This window comes from Nicotiana attenuata, chromosome 7 (assembly GCF_001879085.1).
Source record: "Nicotiana attenuata strain UT chromosome 7, NIATTr2, whole genome shotgun sequence".
Taxonomy (NCBI): Eukaryota; Viridiplantae; Streptophyta; class Magnoliopsida; order Solanales; family Solanaceae; genus Nicotiana; species Nicotiana attenuata.
In genome coordinates this window covers 67,023,959-67,049,607 of record NC_031995.1, presented here as the reverse complement: position 1 = coordinate 67,049,607, position 25,649 = coordinate 67,023,959, and the positions used below count along the sequence as shown (strand labels likewise).

Genomic DNA, 25,649 nt, shown 5'->3' with positions numbered 1-25,649 from the left:
ATCTAGTTCTTTACCTTTACATTCTAGTTTGATTGTTAGTTTTCTTTTGCTAAATATAAGAATCTATTTCATTATAAAAAAAAATAATCTATTTTTAATTAAGTCCTTAAATTATTCATCAATATATGATTCAATTATCATCAATATGTCTTGGTAAATGATAGATATTTCAAAGAGCAATTGATTTGATAGTGTTAAGTTAAAAATACAATCGTCGAAATATGTGTTTGGTAATGTATATCTCATATTTAAGAAAAAATCGATAAATAACCAAAAAAATCAAAAAATCAAACCGACATAAACCGAGTAGATAAAAAATCGACTTAATTAATTTAATTTAATACCAATATTTAAAAAATCGAATTTGATTTTAGGAAAAAATCAATCTAAACCAAACATCCTACAATAAATGTGTGTATGTAAACATCCGTATGAATTAGATGTGTTTGCACCAATATATTGACTAACCACAAGGGATGCCCATTTATGCCGAGCCCAGACCAAAATTCTCAATAGAATTCAAAATTGATGAAAGTTATTTCCACTTATCGTTTTATTCAAACAGATTATAGAAAGAAGGCTGCCTACTGACTCCATAGTGTCACACTGTTGTTCTAGCTGCGCCACTGCAGCACCTTCTCGCTTCTCTACAATGGCTTCTGAAAACCTTCCATGGATTCTGATTCTTTTCTTAGCCATTTCAAGCTCAGTTAGTCCTAGAATTGAAGCCATTGGGGTGAACTGGGGCACGGCAGCTTCACACCCTTTGCCTCCATCCAAAGTGGTGGAGCTCCTTAAGTCCAACGGTATAACTAAAGTAAAGCTCTTCGACACCAACCCGGAAGTCCTGGAGTCACTCTCTGGTTCAAACATTGATGTGACTGTGGGCGTTCCCAATTCCATGCTTCGCAGCTTGAATTCCTCTTTCAAGGTTGCTCAGAGTTGGGTCCATGACAATCTCGCCCGCTACTTTTCTGATGGACTCCGAATAGAGTACAATCTCATTACCCACTTTATTTTCTTTTAAATTGTGTGTGTATATATATATATATATATATATATATATATATATATATATATATATATATATATATATATATATATATATATATGAAGATGTTTTAGTGATACTGAGTATGTTATTTGACCTGTGTACTGTGTTAGTGGTAGTGTAAAGACAGTTTAAAATAGTAATTGAAAAATTAGTTTGATAAGAGAAAAAAACCCATCTAAGTTCACAATTGGAATAGTTGAATGAATTTGAGTTCTTTGTTTACCGTTAATGAATTCAAATATCTGAAAGTTGTGAAAATTCTAAAGAGCAATATTATTTAATGGAGTGGTGTCAAAGATTTTGGGATCTTTTCATACGGAAAGAGTATCGTATAAATTGCATTGGAGGGAGTCTTTATGCTATTACAAGTAATTAGTTGCTCTTCCTGGTTCCTGCTACTTTAGTTTCTCATTTCATCCTTAAATGCCGTTTCTAGTATCTTACTGTGAGTTGAGGTGAGAATTTGGTAAATATGTTCTTTCGGGCACAAGTTTCTATATAGTTGCAACAAGTGTGTGATCCTTCCATACTTTTCTGGTCCTTCTATAGAATGTTATCTCTCTATGCCTTCGAGAGATGGCACGTGAACTTAAGTAAATTAAGTGGAATTCTTTGAGGCAAGAAGTTTTGCCTTTACTGGCATCAATCAATCATTTTGCATTAGACAAAATTCCCACTTCAATAGTAAGTTTATTACACTTGAGCAGGTTGCTTCAAGACTCAGCCACGTTCCACCAAAACACTAATACAGCATGTCCAAATGTCCAAACGATGTTGCAGCTATGTTATTAACTTTGTACAGTCAAAATGATGCTTACTAACTGAAATACCTCACACTTTAGACAGAGTCCCACATCGGCAAAACATAAGAGGGATGCTGGGTATATAAGTTAACAAGCCTTAGACCCTAGTGACGCGTTTTAAACCTGTGAGGGCCTAGGCCTAGAGCGGACAATATCACTAGCGGGCTGGGCTGTTACAAATGGTATCAGAGCCACTCTTGTGTCAGCCTTGTCGATGGTGGGTCAGAGTTCAACTGAGTTTAGGCAAATCCCATGCGGTGGGGCAAACCTCGGCGAGAACGCTGAGTCCATAAGAGGGGGTGTATGTAACACCTCAGACTTTAGACAGAGTCCCGTATCGGCAAAACATAAGAGGGATGTTGGGTATATAAGTTAACAAGCCTTAGACCCTAGTGACGTGTTTTAAACCCGTGAAGGCCTAGGCCTAAAGTCGGACAATATCACTAGCAGGCTGGGCTGTTACACTAACAAATAGCAAAGGATCATTATATGTCGCCTTATTATTTAGGTGGATGAATCTAAAAGTATGTTGTCAATTTGTCATAATGTATTGGCTGTAGATAAACATGGACTTTTTCTGTGAATAAAGAAGGTTGGAAATTGCCATTGCATTTTCTTTCTGTAAATTTCCACATTGTAGATGGCAAAGATCTCTTTCCGCATGGTATAGAATCCATAAAGCTTTAGTGTTTCTTCATTTGTCTCTTTTCCTTTTCTAGAACTTGTTATTTTTTCTGGCGGGGACCTTGGGGTTGGGGTGGGGAGAGAATCACTTGTGGCTAGGTATCTTGAAATGCTTTCTTTAACTGCAATGTCAAAAAGATCATCTATGTTTTCTAATCTTGAGAGGACTTATAAGTTAACTTTGTAATAAATAAGGAGAGACCTTAATGGCTGCTGAAAGGCAAAAAGTTTTATGTTATGCAGGATGCCATTTAGTGGTCCAGACATAAGCAAATAGTTGTTAGAGGCATCCCTTCTTTTGCCTTTGATTCCATTTTCTGTTCTGTTCATATTCTCGATTGCTGTTATTTGTTCATGCATGTGATCTGGTATGATCTCTTTCCGTAATATGCCTATGTCATGGTGTGTCTTAATTCTTAATGATTTTTACTATGTGTCAGGGAAGATAACAAGTGTTGACACTCTTAACTTCAAATGATAGTGCAGTCAAGAGTTTGTCCACCAGAATGTCGTAATTGACTCAGCTATTATTTCGCTGTTGCCATATGATTTTCACCTTCATAAATTTGCTCCTTAGACTTGTGATACCAACACGTACAAAAATACTTGCTTCTTTACTTTTTGCATACAACTTCTTTCCCAATCTCCTTTTCGTCTTATGGCTTGTTAATCCTTCACAAAGTACTAAGGACTTCTTTTGATTTGACGGAATACATGAAATAATCATGGTATATAATTTGGTATTGCTTTATCCAATGTTTGATTTGTATTTTGAATCATGTACAACGACTCCTGGTATAATTCAATGCACCAATTGGTGTATTATTTAATATATTTATCCATGTATAACCTTTATATGGCAAATAAATTAATAGAATGCTTATCCATGTAAAACATGTGCATGGATAAAACACCAAAAGAACAAAACTACCTTTGTCTTTTTCCTAGAAGCCTATGAAGGTCAAGCATCCAAAGGTATAATTGTAAACTCATTACTTTTTAGTGCAATGAACCAAACACCCAAAAAAGAAATTATCCCATATTACTAATTTTTGTATTGCTAATCCCTGTATTATAATCCCGGTAGAACTTGTCTTCGAACCAAACGACCCCTAAATGTTAGCAATCTTGTTGTGAGAAACTTAATTCAAGAGCATGTCAAATATGGAAATCACCAGAATCCTAGACTAATGAAACCTCCAAAAAATTTCAAGCTTCAACTAGTAGATGCTAAAGATTATCAAGCTCTACCAGTACCAATACGCATTCTGCTGACTTCTGTGCAACCATTTGTGGTGAAGACAATTCACTCAATTAGAGATTTAGCTAATGCTGGAGGAGTTTTGCTAAATCTCATTGCCACACAAGTTTAATAGGTGGAAGAGAGAATTAGCTTTTTAGTAGTGTTCAGAAGCTCCCTCGACAGAGGAAAATGCTTCAAGCCCCAAACTGTGAGTTATGTGCTCATGAAGTTAGATGACGTTAATCTGGTTGATGCTTGTTCTGTGTAGAGGCTGGTGATAATTGGTAGTGAAGGCCACAATTGGAAGCAATTGCTGCTTTGGTCATTCAGTTGACTTACCCCGTGCTTGTTGTCGTGCTGGCAAACGTAGGGGTTTCGTTGATTTTACCTACTACATAAAATAATGTTTGCAAGATCTTGTTTATAAATTTTATTGCAATCGATAAATCATCGTAGGAAAGCAAACCCTGAAGAAGGGAGTGATGACTTGATTGGTCATGTGGCCTATTGAAGTACATATAACCCAACCTCAAAAGCAAGGGGCTGACAAATAAAAGGGTCTTTTCGTTGCAAATAAGACTAGAATTCAATCTTTTGACATTGTGTAATGTTGGTTTTTTGTCCTTGAGGAAGAAACTGTAACTGTTTTTTTTTTTCCAAATAGCATTCCATATCTGTTGCCATAATTTCCTTTGAAAAATTGAATGAGGATATTTCTGTTGAACATTTCACTTTATATGTTTACACACTTCATTTTGTAAGGTATATCGCCATTGGGGATGAACCATTCAATCACGTTTATGGTGACCAGTTCTTTCCTTTTGTTGTTGGAGCAGCTGAGAATATCCAAACAGCATTGACCAAAGCTAAGCTGGCTGGCAGGGTGAAGCTAGTTGTTCCGTGCAGTTTTGATGCCTTCCAGTCAGAATCTGGTCTACCATCAAAGGGACATTTCAGAGCAGATGTAAATAGAACAATGTCTGAACTCCTCAAATTTCTTACTAAGCATCAATCTCCTTTCTTTGTTAACATTTCACCCTTCCTAAGTTATCATAATAACAAGAACATTTCCCTCGATTTTGCTCTCTTCAAAGAAACTGCTCGCCCTCATAAGGACAGTCGCAGAACCTACAAGAACAGCTTTGACTTGAGTTATGATACCCTTGTTTCAGCTTTATCCTCTGCTGGCTCTGATAAGATGGATATAGTCATTGGGCAGATTGGTTGGCCAACGGATGGAGCTGCCAGTGCTACCTCATCCAATGCTCAGGTTTTCATGAAAAAATTCCTGGAACATCTTCATAGCAGATCAGGAACACCGTTAAGGCCTAAAGAACCACCAATCGAGACCTATATCCTTAGCCTTTTGGATGAAGATAATAGAAGCATCGCCACTGGAAATTTTGAAAGATACTGGGGTGTGTTTACATTTGATGGTCAGGCCAAGTACCAACTTGATTTGGGGCAAGGCTCAAGAAAACTGGTAAATGCCCAAAATGTCCAGTACCTTTCGTCCAAATGGTGTGTTGTGAATAACAACCAAAACTTGTCCAACGCAACTACACGGGCTTTGGAGGCATGTTCTGCTGCTGACTGCAGTGCTCTGTCACCTGGAGCTTCTTGTTTTAACCTCAGCTGGCCTGGAAATATTTCTTATGCACTTAATAGCTATTATCAACAACATGATCAAAGGGCCGATAGTTGCGACTTTGGTGGGTTGGGCTTGATTACTACAGTTGATCCCTCAGTGGGTACTTGCAGATTTATAGTTCAACTACGCACATCCAGTTCAGCGAGTTTCTTTATTTCCCATTGGAGGATCAGCGCAGCAACCATTTTGTTATGGCTGGTTGGTGGAGGATTTTGATGGACTTAAAATCTTTTTGCATGGAAAGGGGAATCCACTGTAAAAAAAAATTCCGACTTGTTCAATTCAGCACTCCTGCAAACTTTTGTTGCATTTTGTAGAATTATGTCGATGAGGCCTGTGGTTTTGATTCTTGATTTTTGAGGATGTATAATTTTCTCCTAATCTCTTCTTTGTTGCTTTCATTAAGGCTCATCTTATACGTACGGAGGTTTATGGTTTGAAGTTTAAACCAGATTAATATGGATTGGATGTTGCATTTTCACTAGCATCCTTCTTGGTCAGAGTTAAAAAATTGTTGTTCAGAGACCTATTCACATTCCAACTAACAGTATTAAGGACATTGTGTGAGGCACCAAGGTCTTCTTGTGTTCTATAGTGCATTTTATACTTCAGGATGGAGCTTCTCTTGCAGATATCATAAAAAGTGAGGAAGAGCACACATCCTTTCTCCAATGGTTCAAAATTATTTGCATGGAGTTCGGCGTTTAGTTCATAGAGACATAAATCCGGCAAAACTAACAGATTTTGGGCACTAGTAGTGCTGGCTTAGAAAGCAAGCACTAGTGCGAAATGAGAATTACTCTTGCCCACCTAATATTTGGAGTCTTGCACTGTTTGAGTGTGGTACAAGTGACCTATCAATCTCATGTTGCACATCCCTCTCCTTCATTGTCAAGACACGACTTTTCACCACATCGAATTCTGCTCATTCCTTGATGCATGGCCGACGACATAGCAGATTCTTTCGTATCCATTTATTACCCATATATATTGTCACGATTCAAAATCCGTTAAAAGTCGTGATGGTGCCGGACATCACTGTCAGTCAAGCCAACATCAGTTAATTAAGTTCTAATTTTGATATATTCGAAATCATAAATTTCTTTTAATTTAACTAGTAAAAGGTGAACTTTACTGAACAATTAAAATGTTTTCCAATTCCAGTACTGAATATCCCATAATCATCCCAGAACCTGGTGTCACAAGTGCATGAGCATTTATTAGGAATTAAAATAAAATACAATAACTGTCCGAAATACAAATTTGGACACGTAAGAAAATACAAGTACTCTGAAGGAGACTCTGCTGGCTGCGGATCGTCTCATAAGATGCAGCTCACCTAAGTCCCTATATCAACGGCGCAGCTGCGCCCGTAAGGCCACTGAACACACATGTGCCTGTACAATAAAATATACAGCAAGTGTAGTATGAGTACCAAAACAACGCGTACCCAGTAAGTATCCAGTCTAACCTCGAAGAAGTAGTGACGAGAGGTCGACTCCGACACTTACTAGTGGTCCAATAATATGATAATATGAAATTCTAATAAATCATGATATACAACAATAAGACTCAGAACAAGAAATAACTGAACAAGTCTTCACCATATTTAAGAACCTAAATCACTTCCTTTCGTTAAAACATATGATCGCACAAACAATGAATTCATACCAATTATAAAAGGGACTTCCAGTTCTATTATCACACACGAATTCCACCGAGGACGTTCGGCCCGATCCAACATAAATGTAAATTGTGCACTGTCGAGGGTCGAACGGCACGAACCATAGATGCATCTATTATCCCGCTCCCGAATCATACATGCGACGCAGTCAAATATAAATTTAAGGAATTACCCCGCTCACAGATCATACATGCGACGCGGTCAAATATAAATTTAAGGAACTACCCCGCTCGCAAATCATACTTGTGACGCGGTCACACATAGATTTCTTAAGTTATTACAGTATTCTTCCATTCTTTCCAAAATACGAAATTCAAATGAAAACTTTTAAGATCCCAACTTTTCCTCAATTTTAACTCCTTTCAAAATATTTAATAAGCAAACTCAATCTAAGCAAACATTTCCGCTTCTGCGATTCTCAGCGGCCTGGCACTTTCCGCTTCTGCGAGCCATCTCCCGCACCTGGGGGCTCGCACCTACGGCCTTCCTCACGCAGGTGCGATTACACCAGGTGCCCAGCTGCTTTAGCTCTTCCTCAACTCCCAATTTCGATCCGTTAACCGCCCGGATTCCACCCGAGGCCCCCGCGACCCCTTCTAATCGCACCAACCAGTCCCAAAACATAATGCGGACCTGCTCGAGGCCACAAATCACATCGAACAACGCTAAAACCATGAACCTCACTTGAATTCAAACTTTATGAACTTTAGAACTTCAAACTTCTTCATTCGATGCCGAAACCTATCAAATCACGTCCGATTGACCTCAAATTTTGCATACAAGTCACATTTGACATTACGGACCTACGAATCGGAATCCGAACCCGATATCAAAAAGTCCACTTCCTGTCAGACTTCTCAAAAACCTTCAAATTCCTAACTTTCGCCAAATGACCCCAAAATGACCTACGGACCTCCAAATCCACTTCCGGACGCGCTGCCAATACCCCACCACACGGAACTATCCCCATACCTGGAATCCCAAACGGACATTGATAACATAAAATATACCTCCACCCCGAATTCATAAAATTCTTCCAAAATGCTAACTTCCACAATAGGCGCCGAAACGCTCTTGGGTCATCCAAAACCCGATCTGGACATACGCCCAAGTCCAAAATCATCATACGAACCTGTTGGAACTTTCAAATCCCGATTCCGAGCTCATTTACCAAAAAATCAAACCTTAGTTCAATTCTTCAAACTTAAGGCTTCCGAAATGAGAATTTTCTTTCCAAATCAAATCTGAACTTCCAAATTCCAATTCCGACCACGCGTACAAGTCATAATACCCGAAGTGAAGCTTCTCATGGCCTCAAACCGCTGAACAACGCGCTAGAGCTCAAAACGACCGATCGGGTCATTACATTCTCTCCCACTTAAACATACGTTCGTCCTCGAACGTGCTAAGGACTGCTCTGAAGTTGTCTGAAATCACTGTTTAACACCTCGTGCACTTACCCGTGCTACCACAACTCAGTTGAGCACATTTGCCTAAGCTAATCTGAAGATTTTCCTTTTTCTTAGCCAAATAGGCATTAGAGCCCAATTCCAACATCCGGAATTCTCCGTCAGGCCCGGTTCCATCATACGAACACCGTATCAATCTCTATGCGATGCACCAATACATGATTGCATACCTTTGTTGAATCCACACTATGCACTACATAACTCACATGACCATAATCATATCCTCTGATAACAATAGCCAAAATTTCATGAATCTGATGCTCACAATGCACCTCATGACATATATAAATCTTGTTCCAACTCTTGCAATACCACCACGACAGAAGAGATGTGTAGAAATTCATAACCAACTGTCGAGTCAACAATTCGCTGAGTTTCTCCTCCTGACAGGAACCATTACCTCATTATGAACCAAATAACGATTTTTGCTCTTTAATATGTTTCATATAATCCGATTGTACTGATCCCAGATCCAATAATCTCGTCTCACCTAGTATGAGCTGCTCAGGCACTAAGCTACCTCAGACACGACCAATAGTCTCATATGATGCCACAATGTGCCAACAAGCTACCAACTCGAATGTGATACATAAGGAAAACAAACTCTGGAAAGAACTACTCAACCCACGTAACTAATTAGACATGGGAAACAAAACACGCAAGAATAGATATGGGAAACTGTTAACTAACATCACAGTGTTGCGGCGTGCAACCCGATCCAACCATATACCCGTGGCAGTGTGCCACCCGATCCACACATAATAATCTATAAAGGAATTACTTACCGAGCTAAAATGCTCATACCTGTGAAATACTCGAATCTCACCACAAGCACGCGAAGTGCATAACGAAATTCCTGGGGAGATAGATAGCGCCATACGCTACAAAACTCAAGCACGACTAAGGTTCGATATATGATCTGCATCTCGAGAGCCATCCTGCTCACATAACACTATCGCTACGCGGAACCTCAACACATATGAAATTTATCAAGTCATTTCAAAACTCACACGGCACAACATAATATTACATGAAATAGCCAACGACGAAACAACATCCAACGTCCAAATACTCCTCCATAAGGAGCGCTATGCTGAAATGAACACATCCGGCTCGATATAGAGCCCACATTCACATTTAGATCTATCCACGGACTCAAACTGATTCTGATCGTACCGCACTAGGCTATTAACCTTTCAAGGGCTCACTATAACCCTTTTTTCCATGACGCACAAGAACAACCGTCAAATCCGAAACGAACTTCCCTAGTCCACAACCAGATGAACCAAGCGCCCTTCAGGCATAAATTCTCACATCAACGATAGTACCAAAATATCTGTACTTGGTTTCAATCTTTAATCAATTAAGTGACTACCTGTCACACTTATACAATCTTTCGGTGGGACACATTTCCCCGACCTTTCGCACCAGATAACGAGTCTGCACATCTATACTACCGGCCACACAAACGCTGTAAAGCAATTCAAGAATCTACAATCAGTATGGAAAGCCTCTCACACCCGACACCGATCTCATGTGCCACTAAAGACAACACCAGCTTATTCTAACCATCTGAATCCTTTCTCGCTCGTCTGAGCTCGTGCTATTCTTGACAATACCAAACTGCAACCTTGACCTCAACTTTCAAATTTCCATGCTGCCCACTGCACCTAAATCATGCCAATGCGCAACAGTACAAGAATTTCATCATAACTCCTGAACCACTAATAGGGTAAAACTTCATCATATAGAAACCTTTTACTCATTTCAAGAGAACCATTGCAGCACGTGCAGAAAATACCAACCTCAAGTGGTGGTCTAAACCACCATAACACTTCCGGGATCCATCTACACATAATAGGCCATAACACTCAAATGGCTCCAGATATAATCGATTACAGCGGTCATCAAGCCTCGCACGTACCGCCACAAAGCACATGAACTTAACACACTGAAGGAACTGATCATTGCCACGATCATGCCAATCCAACCATTGCTAACCGATCCGACTTCTTTTAATTTACTCTGGACTTGGCTTAGGAATAATAATAGCTTCATTCAAAACATCACAAACCTAAATCCGCACTCATCCTGAGTGACATCATATCACGAGACCATGCTGTCTCAAATCCCACGAACCATCTCATACCCTCCTTGTGCGCATATTCGCATCCTCAACTGGTACACCCATTCTGATATTTCCTCTACAAATCCGAAGTCATTTTCTCTCATTCCTCCAAATGCTACACTGCAAGCTGAAGATATCATAGAACACCCCAAGCCCCTTTTCATAATCTGCTGCAAAAGCTCGATTCTTAACCATACCGTGGGCTTGAAATCCTTAGGCACCGCATTTTAACTTTTGAATTCACTAGGACCGTTGTTGAGAGTCACTCACTCTGACTTGGTCCCGAATATAATCCACTCCAAGGCTTTGCTAGCACATGAACACCCTCTCAAAGAGACAACCAGCACCTTTCTTGTAAATCACCTTCCGCACGAAGCATAAATCCTAAGTCCTCCCAAAACCTGAACATGAACCGATAAAGCCCAATATAACACACATTCCTCAATCCTTTGCTCAAATTACCACTGTTGTTTTCTTTCCTTATTCGTAATAACCCACCAATATGCCGATAACCAGAAACCTCACAAGTAGACAACCGTGCAATCAATCCGCCAAATTCCTCAAAATTCCTTCTATTAACATTTCATGAACACTCTGAATCACTAGTCATATTTACATATTTGACCTCTTACCGGGCAGCCATAAAAATTCTTCACAGAAGCTTCGTCAACCACGCGACCGCTGACCTGTTCATAGGAGGTAACCCACATGTGAAAATTTACATTTCGACATCTTCCAACGCCGCTGCACTTGGTACAATTTCTACAAAATCAGTAATCCATCCTGAGCCCATGCTCATCCACCAATTGTACAAGTTCGTTCACTCCTCATGGACATCAACCAAAGGTGCGACAGTATATTCCAATCTAAAGTCGTGCTGTATCCTTTTTCGTATCAAGCAACTCTTTTCTGTCGTATCCAATCTCCCGACGTATTATAACCACTATTCCAAATTAAGTCCATAGACCTGGCCACTGTCCACCATGAATCCCAAATCACTCTAAGCTTTTCTCAAGGTGTGTAGTCATCCTACCACAAAACCCATATGCTACTCTGCCACTCTCCCACTTTGGTCAAACTCACTCCTTTAAGCAACCATTAGACCCCTATTTCTCACTCTTGGCCTTCTAAAAGTTTATCCACCGCAAGACACCTCCCACATGTCCTTCCTCATCCTTCGCTGCCCAGTTGTTGCCTTAAGTCAAAATCCATCTCTGTAGCACTTGAACCAATCAATCCTACCAACTTTAAACCCCTCCAAAGATCATCTTCCTCGAGCCATCAACATTAGAAATACCCATTTAAATTCCGAAATTTCTACACTCCGCTATCTTTGACAACCGCTTCTCCGGCACCATCTCACACTACTCTGCCCCGAAGGCAAATTGATGAAGACCATAACACCGACGAACTTAACACATTCAATCAAAGACGATGAAACCACATCACAGATGAAAATTCCACCACACTCGAAAATACCAAGTCACGTTACCTCATCAACCCAATCTTGAACATTCATAGTCCAATTGCCTTTCCCCCACTGGAAATAAAATACTAAATCTCTGAATCTTGCACTGAGTAAACATCCTTCCAAGTTATTCACTGCTTCGACGCATAGACAAGCATCCTACCATTACACCACACTGTGCGATAGCAATGCACGAACCATAATAACATTCAATGCCATATTTCAAACTTTAGGTAGTACCGATATTGAACTGAAATGTCAGGACGACCTTTCGCAAGGCGGCGACAATAGCCCAATAAAATACGCAGGGAGAAACATCCTGCACCACATATGTAGTACCATTACGATTCCTTGGTTCCAAATTGATAGCAAGCGCTTCACGTCGCATAAGATTGAATAGGAAAGAAATAAAGGCATAAGCCTCAGAGGAATCAAATCGCACAATGAGGAATCAAGAAGGAAAGTGCTCCTAACAGCCTTGTAGCCTCTCGAACATAAATATAGACGTCTCTATACTGATCCGGAAGACTCTACTAGACTTGCTCATGAATCGTGAGACCTAAGTGAATCTAGTGCTCTGATACCATGTTGTATGACCCAAAATCCATTAAAGGTCGTGATGGCGCCGGACACGACTGTCAGGCAAGCCAACACCAAATAGTTAATTAAGTTCTCATTTTAATATATTCAAAATCATAAATTTCTTTCAATTTAACTAGTAAAAGGTGAACTTTACATAACAATTAAAAATGTTCTCCAATTCCAGTACTGAATATCCCATAATCATCCCAGAATCCAGTGTCACAAGTGCATGAGAATTTACTAGGAATAAAAATAAAATACAATAATTGTCCGGAATACAAATTTGGACAGGTAAGAAAATACAAGTACTCTGAAGGAGACTCTGCTGGCTGCGGATCGTCTCATAAGATGCAGCTCACCTAAGTCCCTGTATCAACGGCTCAGCTGCGCCCGTAAGGCCACCGAACACACATGTGCCTGTACAATAAAATGTACAGCAAGTGTAGTATGAGTACGAAAACAACGCGTACCCAGTAAGTATCCAATCTAACCTCGAAGAAGTAGTGACGAGAGGTCGACTCCGACACTTACTAGTGGTCCAATAATATGATAATATGAAATTCTAATAAATCATGATATACAACAATAAGACTCAGAACAAGAAATAACTGAACAAGTCTTCACCATATTTAAGAACCTAAATCACTTCCTTTCGTTAAAAACATATGACCGCACAAATAATGAATTCATACCAATTATAAAAGGGACTTCCAGTTCTATTATCACACACGAATTCCACCGAGGACGTTCGGCCCGATCCAACATAAATGTAAACTGTGCACTATCGAGGGTCGAACAATGCAACCATAGATGCATCTATTATCCCGCTCGCGAATCATACATGAGACGCGGTCAAATATAAATTTAAGAAATTACCCCGCTCACGGTTCATACATGCGACACGGTCAAATATAAATTTAAGGAACTACCCCGCTCGCGGATCATACTTGCGACGCGATCACTCATATATTTCTTAAGTTTTCAAAATACGAAGTTCAAATGAAAACTTTTAACATCCCAACTTTCCCTCAATTTCAGCTCCTTTCAAAATATTTAATAAGCAAACTCAATCTCGCTCCCTCTCAAGGAAAACAATAAACATAAATAAATAACAGTATCGACGAGGCATGATGTAAGCCTAAAACTACCCAAACATAGGCACAGCTAGTAGCTATGTGTGGACTCTCGTCACCTCATGCGTGCGTAACTCCCACAAATAGAAGCACATAATAATTTAGTTCACCTATGGGGTTAATTCCCTCTTACAAGGTTAGAATGGAGACTTACCTCGCTCCGAAGTTCCATAACTGGCTCCAACGTCGCTCTAACACCTCAATTCGATGCCCAACGCTCCAAAACTAGCCAAACAATGCGCAAACCAATGAAAATATACTCTAATACTCATAACAATTCAATTTACAACAATTGCCAACTCCGCTCGGAAAGTCGATAAAATCACCCTCGGGACCACGTTCCCGGATTCCAAATATTTTAAAAAATTAACTTTACCCATAACTCCATGAACTCAAATATATAATTTATTTCCAATTCCATGCCCGAATTCATGGTCAAAATCCAAAATTCCAAATTCTAGGTCTTCTACCAAAAACCCCACAATTTATACTTATCTCCATGTTTAAATCCTTATACAAACTATGTATTTGACTTATAATAGGTAGGGTTCACTTACCTTGAGTTTCTTGATGAAAATCTCCCCTTGAAGCTCTCCAAAATCGTCCAAACCAAATGAAAAATGGGAGAAAAATGGGCCAAGTCCCGTTTTAAAGAAACCTCACTGCCCCAGCGACTTTCCGCACCTGCGGCTCCTTGGCCGCATCCGCGCTTCCGCTTCTGCGGCTTCCTCTTCCGCATCTGCAGCTCTTTCCGCTTCTGCGACTGTGAGCACCTAATTTTTGACCATATTTGATTTTTTCACTCACTTTTTAGTATTTAAATAGATTTCAAGTTTAATTTTAATATTTTAGTTTATTTCACCTTTTTATAGGTTTATTTTAGATAAATTTGAAATTACAAAAAAAAGGGTTACATATTTTTAGAGTATTAGTTTTATTTTCATTTTACAAAGAAAGAAGAGTTTCAACAAAAAAAATGATGATGTAATTTTATTTAGCTTAGTTTAATTTTAAGTGAGAGGTTTTTGAAAAATAAATATTGAGTGTAGTAATTTTACCTTGCTTTTTATTTATTTATTTAATAGGAGTAGATTATTTTTAGTAATTATCAGGAAAAATAAAAAAAAGAGCCAATAAAAAATTATCACATGATAAAAAAAAGAGCCAATAATTCACATGCACTTTGCTAACAATCTCCTACAAATAACACTACCCTACACGATCACAGAAATTCTAAAAATCCAACTTGCCTTTCCTGATAACGTTTTGCAATTGAAAACGTTTGCAGAACTCATTTTTTCATGTTGTGCAATTGATAAAAAGGCTGGACCTTTGGTTCGTCCAGTTGAAAATGAGGAAAGACAGAATGAAATTGGTTCGAGATTCTCCGGTCAAAATCGCAGTCCAGATCGTTTTTCTTTTCAAGTTCCATTATCAATTTTTGGATTTTGATTCCATCTATCAGCTGCTTTGTTAAAGATTCGATTTGGATATTCTTCTTAATACAAAGGTTCGATTCTTTCCTATCTTTGGGTATTAATTTTTTTTTTAAAGTATTTTTCTTCACTCTTGTTTGTGAATGTTGGGATTCAAATGACTTTAGTTTTGTGTTGGAATTCTCTGGTTTTAATTAGTTCCATGCTTACAATAGTTAGACGTGAGATTTTTTATTTTTTTTTATTTTTTTTTTATTTTATCCCATTGCTGTTCAATTCATGGATACCAAGATTTTCATTTGGATAAATACGTATGTGCTTGTGTGATTGAAGTAATTGATTCATGAGTCCAATTTTTATTTGATAATTTAGTTCTTTAGTTGGTTGGTTTCCATCTTAAGTAGTGAAATCGTTTGGGATTAAACTTTTGAATTCTTTGAAGTAATAACGTGCTATAGGTCTAGTTTAGTCTTGAAAACTAACATGTTGTGTTCTGTTTGATAAAACTGGAATTCTTATCTAGAATTTCTGGTTTCGCAGACTTTTAAATAAAGTCGAAATTTCCTCGATTTGGGATTTTAAAATAAACCGGTGACTTGGGACACCATAAATATTCCAAGTGGCGACTCTGAAATAAATAAAATAATCCCATTTCGAATAATATCACTTTAATTGGAAAAACTCCCTTTATATCCCCCTTTCGGGGTGTGTAGAAAGGAGGTGTGACAGCGGCGACTTGCATCGCACCTGCGCCATCGCAGGTGCGCAAACATTTTCGCTTCTGCGGTTCTCAACGGCCTGGCACCTTCCGCTTCTGCGAGCCATCTACCGCACTTGCGACCCTCCTCACGCAGGTGCAGTTACACTAGGTGCTCAGCTGCTTCAGCTCTTCCTCAACTCCCAATTTCGATCCGTTAACCGCCCGGAATCCATCCGAGGCCCCCGGGACCCCGTCCAATCACACCAACCAGTCCCAAAAGATAATGCAAACCTGCTCGAGGCCACAAACCACATCGAACAATGTTAAACCATGAATCGCACTTGATTCAAACTTTATGAACTTTAGAACTTCAAACTTCTTCATTCGATGCCAAAACCTATCAAATCACGTCCGATTGACCTTAAAATTTGCACACAAGTCACATTTGACACTACGGACCTACTCCAATTTTCAAAATCGGAATCCGACCCCGATATCAAAAAGTCTACTTCCGGTCAAACTTCTCAAAAATCTTCAAATTCCTAACTTTCGCCAAATGACCCCAAAATGACCTATGGACCTCCGAATCCACTTCCGGACACGTTGCCAATACCAGAATCACCACACGGAGCTATCCCCAGACTCAGAATCCCAAACGGACATTGATAACATAAGATACACCTCCACCCTGAATTAATGAAAATCTTCCAAAATGCTAACTTCCACGATAGGCGCCGAAACGCATCCGGACATACGCCCAAGTCCAAAATTATCATACAAACCTGCTGGAACTTTCAAATCCCGATTCCGAGGTCGTTTATCCAAAAATCCAACCTTAATCAATTCTTCCAACTTAAGGCTTCCGAAATAAGAATTTTCTTTCCAAATCAACTCTGAACTGTCGAAATTCCAATTCTGACCATATGTACTAGTCATAATACCCGAAGTGAACCTGCTTATAGCCTCAAACTACCGAACGACGCGCTAGAGCTCAAAACGACCGGTCGGGTCGTTACATATACTGATTCTGCACTGGATTTGGGTGATTTTGTCATAATCATATTTTATCCTACACAGAGGATGAAGGATCTGGCAGATATGCTGATGATACATTACTATTTTTCGTTTGATGGATCCGATGAATTTTAACACCCATTATATAATTAATGTGTGGAGAGCACTGATGATGTGGCAACTCGTTAGGGTAGTTAGTTACTTGTATAGGGTAGTTAGAATGTTAATTATAAGATTAGTTAGTTGGTGGTTAGTGACATTCTCTAAAGCGGTATATAATAGAGCATTGACAACTCATTTCCAATACAACAAAGATATTTTTCAATTCTCTCTATCCTTCTCTGATTCCTCTTTATTCCTGTATCTCGAAACATCCATGTATTCCACTTAACATGGTATCAAAGCCATAGTGGTTGATTGCTCGTGATTGTTTCCTCTACTCTCGTATCTTCTCCTTGCACATTTGTTTCTTCGCTAATTGTGATTAAAGATATTTTTACTGTTGCATCCATGGGAGATAAAAAAATCGAGAAAATCGATTATACACATCCGTTTTTTGTGCACCCGTTGGATACTCCAAGTTTAGTGCTAATTTCGGTTCAACTCATAGGTTCCGAGAATTATGGCCTATGATAGAAATTGATAAGAAACACGTTACAAGCCAAGTGGAAATTAGGGTTCATTATCGGAACATGCACCAAAAACTCGTTCAAATCGGAGTTGCACGAGGATTAGGAGACTTGTAATGCGATCGTCCTCTCGTGGATTCTGAAAAATATTTCACCAAATCTTCTCAGTGGAATCGTCTATGCTTCTAATGCGCATCTCGTTTGGGAAGACCTTAGAGAAAGGTTCGAAAAAGTAAATCGTATTAGGATTTTTCAATTACATCGACATCGAGTAATGAAACACTTTCTCAGGGATAGATTATGTATCCATGAATTCATGAAATTGAATGACTTCTGGGTAGAATATGATGCCATGACACCTCTACCAAATCGTGGATGTGTAAGATCGAAAGACTATGTGGATCATCTGCACAGGCAAAGGTTGCTTAAATATCTGAGTGGATTGAATGATTCCTATACTCAAGGGAGAAGACAGATTTTGATGAAGTCAATTGAACCAACACCGAATTAGGCGTATGCTATGATTATCGAAGATGAAAGTCAAAAAGGAACATCTAGTGGCTCAACGATAGGATTGAAGTCTATCGTAGAAGGAAATGTCATAACAGCTTTTTGGAGTGCCATGAGTTCTCAGCAGAAGTTTAAGAAAAATTATAATGTTCAATGTAAACACTGCAAAATGAAAGGCTATAACAAAGAAAACTATTACCAACTCATTGGATATCCAGCTGACTACAAGGGCAGGAAGAAACAAAGTGCTAACAATGTACATTATGGTGTTGGTTCTTCATATGTTAGTGGTGTTGCACATAACATTAGCAATGGATCTCATGGCAGTGCTAGATTTCATGGTGGTAGATCTTATGAGCAGACATAAGCACACCAAGCTTCAAATCATGGCCAGTTGCATGTATGGGATGTTCATGTTGACAAAGGAACTACTGAAAACATACTTGTACCTTTGACTTTTACTCCAAACCAATACAACCAAATCCTTAGGATACTTAACAAGGACAAAGTGCCAGAGGTCTCTGCAAATATGGCAGGTATTCTTTGTTGTTCTTATAAGATAACTAGTAATGAACATGATTGTATATTTGACACATGCGCAACCAATCATATGGTTTCCAAGTCCGAGATGTTGTCAAAAATTTGTAAATTGCCCAACCATGAGTCCAGGAAGGTTCATTTACCAAATGGGAACAAGATCCCTATAGCTCATATTGGTAGTTGTAGGTTGGACCAAGAGAATATATCTAATGTATTGTGTGTACCAGATTTTAGATATAAATTTCTCTCGGTGTCAAAATTAACTAAGGAGCTTAACCGTTGCATGGAATTCTTTCGTGATTTTTGCCTCACGCAGGACCTTCACAATGTAAGAGGAAGGGAACTGGTGAAATGCTGGATGGACTCTATTATTGGCATTAAAAACTCAGGAATAAGGTGTCTCCATCAGTAGTTTTAAGTGTCATGGGTGATGACAGAGACGGATGCACATTAATGCAAGCGGTGCCATCCAACACCGCTTCGTTAGAAAATTCAATATATATATATATATATATATATATATATATATATATATATATATATATATATATATATTAAATAAGCTCTATAAATGTTGAAATTGGTCCAGTGGTTAAGTAACAAATTTTGAGTGGGAGGTAAGTGGTCCGAAACTCAACCGCCAAATAGATGTTTTTTAAAAGCTAACTTCCATTTATTAATTGTGCAATAAGCATTTCAAAGCCTTCTAATATAATTCAAGCGTGGTGTGTACTCTTTCTGTTATAAGTTGTTTGCTACTACTTTTTTTCCTTTTCTTTTTCTTGAAGACCACACCTTTTAATATTTCAAAATCAAGTTTAACATCTGATTATTCATTTAATTTAGAAGAAAGAATCGGCGAAACCACGTCTACATAGTAAAAAAATTATTTTAAGTTTCTTGGAATTTCTGTAAATTTGGGTGGTTGTGTGATGCCTTGTTAAAAAAATATATAGTACTATATGAGGCTTTATGAATACATTTCAAAAAATAAAAACACGTCGAAGAAAGTTATAGTATTGTAGTTGTATTGCATTTTAGTGATATAATTTGAATCTTTTTTTAAATGTAGCATCACTGTTATTTTTGTTCATTTATTCACTTTTTTAAATATTGACGCCACTTGCGAAAAACTTTGCTTACGCCGCTGGGTGATGAAGATCTTTTGCGTAGGAGATTGGGTCGTGTCCCTCGTAATACTCTACAACAAATGCACATAGTACAACATTCTAATAAGAACAATAGTAGTTCTTGTCTTATTTGCCCATGGCAAAACAAACTAGATTTTTTCCCCACAAAGTAGTAGTAGAACTAAGGTTGTGTTTGACCTAATTCATGGAGATGTTTGGGAACCTTATAGGGTACCTACTTTTGATGAAAAAATATACTTTCTTACCTTAGTGAATGATTGTAGTAGGATGGTTTGGTTTTTTCTGTTCAGACTGAAAAGTGATGTTTCAGTTGTAATAAAGGAATTCTTGATGCTTATAAAGACACAATCCAATAGTACCATTAAAATTTTCAGCAGTGACAATGGTGCAGAGTACTTTAATTCCCATTGTATAGAAATATTTTGTAATGCAGGCATCATCAATCAAAGCTCTTGTGTACATACCCCACAACACAATGGATTAGTAGAAAGGAAGCATCGTCAAATCCTTGAAGTGGCAAGATATCATGTTTCAAGGCTGCATAACTTTAAGGTTTTGGAGATTTTGTATCCAGAATGTTGTTTATTTGACTAACAGAATTCCTTCCACTGCATTGTCTACTAGGAACGCCGCTAGAAAGAGGGAAAGCGTATCGGTCATACAATGATAGCATTATGGATCTCATTTGTATTAGGGAGTGGTTCTTCCGATCGATCACAGATTTGAAAGGTTTGACGCACGTTCCTAGCTTTGAATCACTTTTTGAGGTATTTTTTGGCAAAAGACCAAACCTTCAGCACCTAAGAGTGCTTGACTGTCTGTGTTATGCTACCAATCCCATAGCTAGGAGGGACAAGTTTGGTGCAAGAGCAGATATATCAGTTCATTTGGGATATTCACTACTCAAAAAGGGTATAAACTTTATAGTCTGACTAAGCATTCTTTCTTTGTGACCAGGGGTGTATCTTTATAAGAGGGTCGATTAATACATAGATCACTCCAGGGGTTACATATGAGGGTATCTTTATTCCTATGACTTTGGGTAGGAATAATTCCCCAGAAGTTAATTGAGAAATATCCATGAAATATTCCAAAGACATCTTCATCAGAAGTTCTAGAGAAATTTCCACCAATAATTCCTGATACATCTTCTGGTAATCCACCTGCTACTGCAGCACTATCAACACTACCTGACTTTGCTGGTTCTTGTGTTACTACATCAAACAAGGTTCTTCCTTTTATGTCTTCAGATGCTAGCACTGTGAGAAGGTCATCTTGACCCACTAAAATACCTGGTTGGCTAAATGGCTTTATTTATGGAGCATCTAAATTTACTACAGGAAATTTAATGGCTAATGTAGTCTCTAAATATCTTATATATGCTTACATGCCTTATGATGCAATCTCACCATCTTATCATAAGATCCTATGCAACCTTTCTTCAGTTAAGGAGCTAGAATCTCTTGCAGAAGCCTTGCAAGATACCAAATGGCTTGATGCAATGGATCAGGAACTGAAGGCTCTGAATGATAATCAGATTTGGAACCTAGTTGATCTACCAACAGATAAGAGGGCTATTGGATGCAAGAAGGTGTTTAAGGTCAAGTACAATGCTAAGGGGGAAATAGAAAGGCTAAGTTAGTAGCCAAAGGCTATACACAATAGGAAGATTTTGACTACCAAGAGACCTTCTCCCTTGTAGTCAAGGTGGTGATCGTTAGGGTTATTCTATCTCAAGCTGCAACGCATGGGTGGAAGTTACATAAAAAATAGATGTCTTCAATGTATTTCTTCAAGTTGACTTGGAGGAGGATGTTTACATGTTGCCACCTCCAAGCCTTGTAAGCAAGGGGGAGTCCTAGAAAGTTTGTAAGTTACAGAACTTCTTATATGGTTTGAAACATGCCTCCATGTAGTGGAACATGAAGCTAAGTGAAGCCCTTGTTGCTGCTGGTTTTAAGCAGGGCCACCATGATTACTATCTCTTTGCCAAGCAGTCTGGGTCTGATCAGGTGATCATTTTGGTGTATGTGGATGACCTTCTAATCACAGGGTCCTCATAGTCATTGATTCATGAGGCAAAGTCCATGTTGTAACAACATTTGAAGATCAAGGACTCGGTGAGGATATGAAATACTTCCTTGATCTTGAAACTGCAAGGAGCAAACATGGGATTGTGGTTTGTCAAAAAAAGTTTGCTTTAGATTTGATTGCAGAGCTTGGTCTTGCATGTCCTAAACTAGATAGTACACCTTTGGAGGTAAATCAGAGGTTCACCAGTGTGGAGTTTGAAGAGCAACAAAGAAAAGGCTTAGACTGATGACTTGTTACGTGATCCTACTTCTTATCGGAAGTTGGTAGGGAAGTTACTTTACTTACTATGACCAGATATATCCCATGTTGTGCAAAAACCTAAGACAGTTTATGCATAAGCCCAAAAAATCTCATGTAGAAAGACCCTTGAGAGTAGTAAGGTACTTGAAGAATGCACCGGGCTTGGGGATCATTCTATCAGGCAAACACTCAAGACAACTTTCAGTATATTGTGATGCAGATTGGGAAACTTATCCAATGACAAGGAAATCTGTAAGCGGCTTTGCGATGAAACTAGGGGACTTAATCTCTTGAAATCAAAACATCAGAACACAATTTCAAGAAGTTCCGCAGAAGCAGAGTATAAGATCATAGACAATGTTGTTGCAGAAGTTGTATGATTGGTTGGATTATTCAATGAACTAATCATTAATTTGGAGTTGTGTAAACGAGTAAAACCGAGCTCAATGCTCGATCGAGCATCTAAAACGGTAGGACAGGGTCGACATACCTATGATTGGGTAGAAATCGAAGATACGGGTGAAACCGAGCTCGATGTTGAAGTTCGATCTGATATCCAGTATGGTCATCATAAATCGGAATATGATACTATCGAACTCAAAAGCATCGTCAAAACCAGCCATCGAGATCATCAGATTTGCCCTCGAGTTCATCGAAGGCATAACCGGTCCTATTTCTAATGACCTCGAAGAAAACCTTTTAAACTCATCTGACAGGGGTCCGTAATTCTCGCCATTAACCAATCATTATGGCAGAAATCACGGAATTAATCAAAAAGGAGCCAATGATCTTCAAAATCAAGGACTCGTGTTTCTTATAAAATAATGTCTTAAAAGGTAGATCTCCCTCAATATATAGAGAGGACTGAGTAATTCATAAGGACACATTGTAACATATATCAAAGAGCAATATACTGTTATTTCTAGCTTTGTCACAGCTCATTTTACTTTGGCATTCACAATATCATTTCTAGCTAAAGGGAGATTAGCCTCACAAGGCTAAAGATTGCTCAATTTGCGTAGTGTGCATTTGTCTTTCTGTTGTTTACTTCCACGTTAATTTGATTTCTCACTTTGTATGAAGTTATATCACGTATCCTTAAAATCGCGTATAAATTCAATTGTTATCCGATTTTAAGGGTAAACAGTTTGACGCCCACCGTGGGGCTAAGGATAATAGTGGTTATTTGATACGAGTCTACATAACACACACTGCTTTACACTTGCTCTTTGAAGTGTCTTTTATTTTAGGCTAAAAATGATAAACTCTATATTAGCACCCCTACATATCGACAACGAGTCCGGTCATCAAGGTGAGAATAACAGCATGGCACCCAGTAACGTAGGTCCACCCGGTGATGCCATTGGAATTCGGACCGCGGATCCGATTGATGTAAATTCGCATGTGGCCATCGACGCGAACTTACCTACCGACCTTGAAAATAACGTTCGTGGTGGAGCCCAATCGGCAGCTCAAAACACACAAAACATCGAAGAAGACGGAACCTACGCATGATCTTCTAAATGCTGCAAGCTCAACAGGTGGCGATAGCTCAGTTGCAGAGCAAAAGCCAGGCACCGAGTAGGGGTTAACCCGATCCGCCCCAAGAAGTCACCCGCAGAACAGAACTGGTTGCAGTAAGGTCGAATGAACAAGAGTTGGGTGCTAACCCCAAAATTATAAAAAAGCTCGAGGAGCTGACAAAGCGGACAGAATCAGGGAAAAAGAAGATTGAAGCGAACGACAAAAAGGTCGAAACCTATAATTTTAGGGTAGATCAAATCCCATGAGCACCCCCGATATTGACGGGACTAGATTCAAGGAAGTTCATGCAAAAACCTTTTCCTCCAAGCGTGGCCTCAAAACCGATCCCCAAGAAGTTTCGTATGCTCGAAATACCTAAGTACAACGGAACGACCGATCCAAATGAGCATGTAACCTCTTATACATGTGCCATCAAAGGGAACGATTTGGAAGACGACGGGATCGAGTCTGTTCTACTGAAAAAATTTGGGGGGAGCCATGATATGGTATCACAACTTACCTCCTAATTCTGTTGAATCATTTGCTATGCTTGAAGAATCTTTCGTAAAAGCACATGTTGGTGCCGTCAAGATCGAAACCAGGAAATCGGACCTTTTCAAAGTCAAACAGAAGGATAACGAGATGCTCAGGGAGTTCGTGTCCCGTTTTCAAACGGAACAAATGGATCTGCCACCGGTCGCTGATGATTGGGCTATTCAAGCTTTCACTTAGGGACTCAATGTTCGAAGCTCGGGGGCTTCACAGCAATTGAAGCAAAATCTGATAGAATACCCTGTCGTTACTTGGGCCGATGTACACAATTGGTACCAATCGAAAATCAGAATCGAAGATGATCAAGTCGCGACACTTTTAGAGTCTGTTTATCCCGTCTGAATCCTCAATAGAGTCAAGAGAGACATCGATCGTGAACCAGGATCAAACAAGGATCAGTATCGACCATATAATACAGATCGGAGGAGCAATGTGTCCGGGCGGAAACCCATAAGAAACAAAAGGAGAAATGACCAAGGTCGAAGCAACCGGGGGCTCATGACCAAAAATAGCTTCGACAGAATCGGGCCTAAAGAAGCGCCGTGGCTATCGGAGTACAACTTTAATATCGATGCAGTCGCCATCGTATCAGCTATCGGGCAACTCAAGGATACCAAATGGCCTCGACCTATACCATCCGATCCAGCTCGAAGGGAACCCAACCAGGTGTGCAAATATCATGGAACTCACGGTCATAGAACGGAAGATTGTCGACAACTGAGAGAAGAAGTAGCCCGACTATTAAACAATGGGCACCTTCGAGAGTTCTTGAGAGACCGGTCCAAGAATCATTTCAGGAATAGGGATTCTAACAGGCAGACGGAACAAGAAGATACCGAACCTCAACACGTCATTAATATTATTATCGGTGGAGTCGATATCCCTCATGAGCCAATGTTGAAACGCACTAGAATGTCCATCACCAGGGAGAAATTAACTCGAGACTGCATACCGGAAGGAATTTTTTTTTCAGTGACGAGGATGCGAAAGGGATCATACAACCTCACAATGATGCGCTGGTAATATATGTACTCGTGAATAAAACTAGAATTAAATGTGTGTTGATTGATCCAGGTAGCTCGGCCAACATTATTTGGTCGAGGGTCGTAGAACAACTCTGTCTACAAGACAAGATCGTACCTGCAGTTCGAGTCTTAAACGGGTTCAACATGGCATGCGAAACCACCAAATGAGAGATAACGTCACCGGTAAATACCGCCAGAATCATACGAAAGGCCAAGTTTTATGTGATCGAAGGGGACTTGAGATACAACGCCCTTCTTGGAAGGCCATGGAGCCACCACATGAGGGCAGTGCCCTCAACTCTTCACTAAGTGCTAAAATTCCCACTCCGGGGGGG

General features: G+C 39.2%; 1 protein-coding gene and 1 pseudogene across 1 annotated transcript; both read left to right on the top strand.

The window, feature by feature from the left end:
* On the top strand, nt 459-5,816 carry LOC109229249 (glucan endo-1,3-beta-glucosidase 9). The gene is made up of 2 exons (XM_019394627.1): nt 459-993; nt 4,547-5,816. Exons 1-2 carry the CDS (start codon nt 653-655, stop codon nt 5,649-5,651), a joined length of 1,446 nt encoding a protein of 481 aa, XP_019250172.1. The 5' UTR covers nt 459-652; the 3' UTR covers nt 5,652-5,816.
* Nucleotides 5,757-25,649, top strand: part of LOC109230122 — a 25,760-nt pseudogene continuing 5,867 nt past the window's right edge.

Coding starts and splice junctions, on each gene's coding strand:
- LOC109229249 (XM_019394627.1), top strand. CDS start 653: ATGGCTTCTGAAAACCTTCCATGGATTCTGATTCTTTTCTTAGCCATT. Junction 994..4,546: donor TCTGATGGACTCCGAATAGA/GTACAATCTCAT, acceptor TCATTTTGTAAG/GTATATCGCCATTGGGGATG.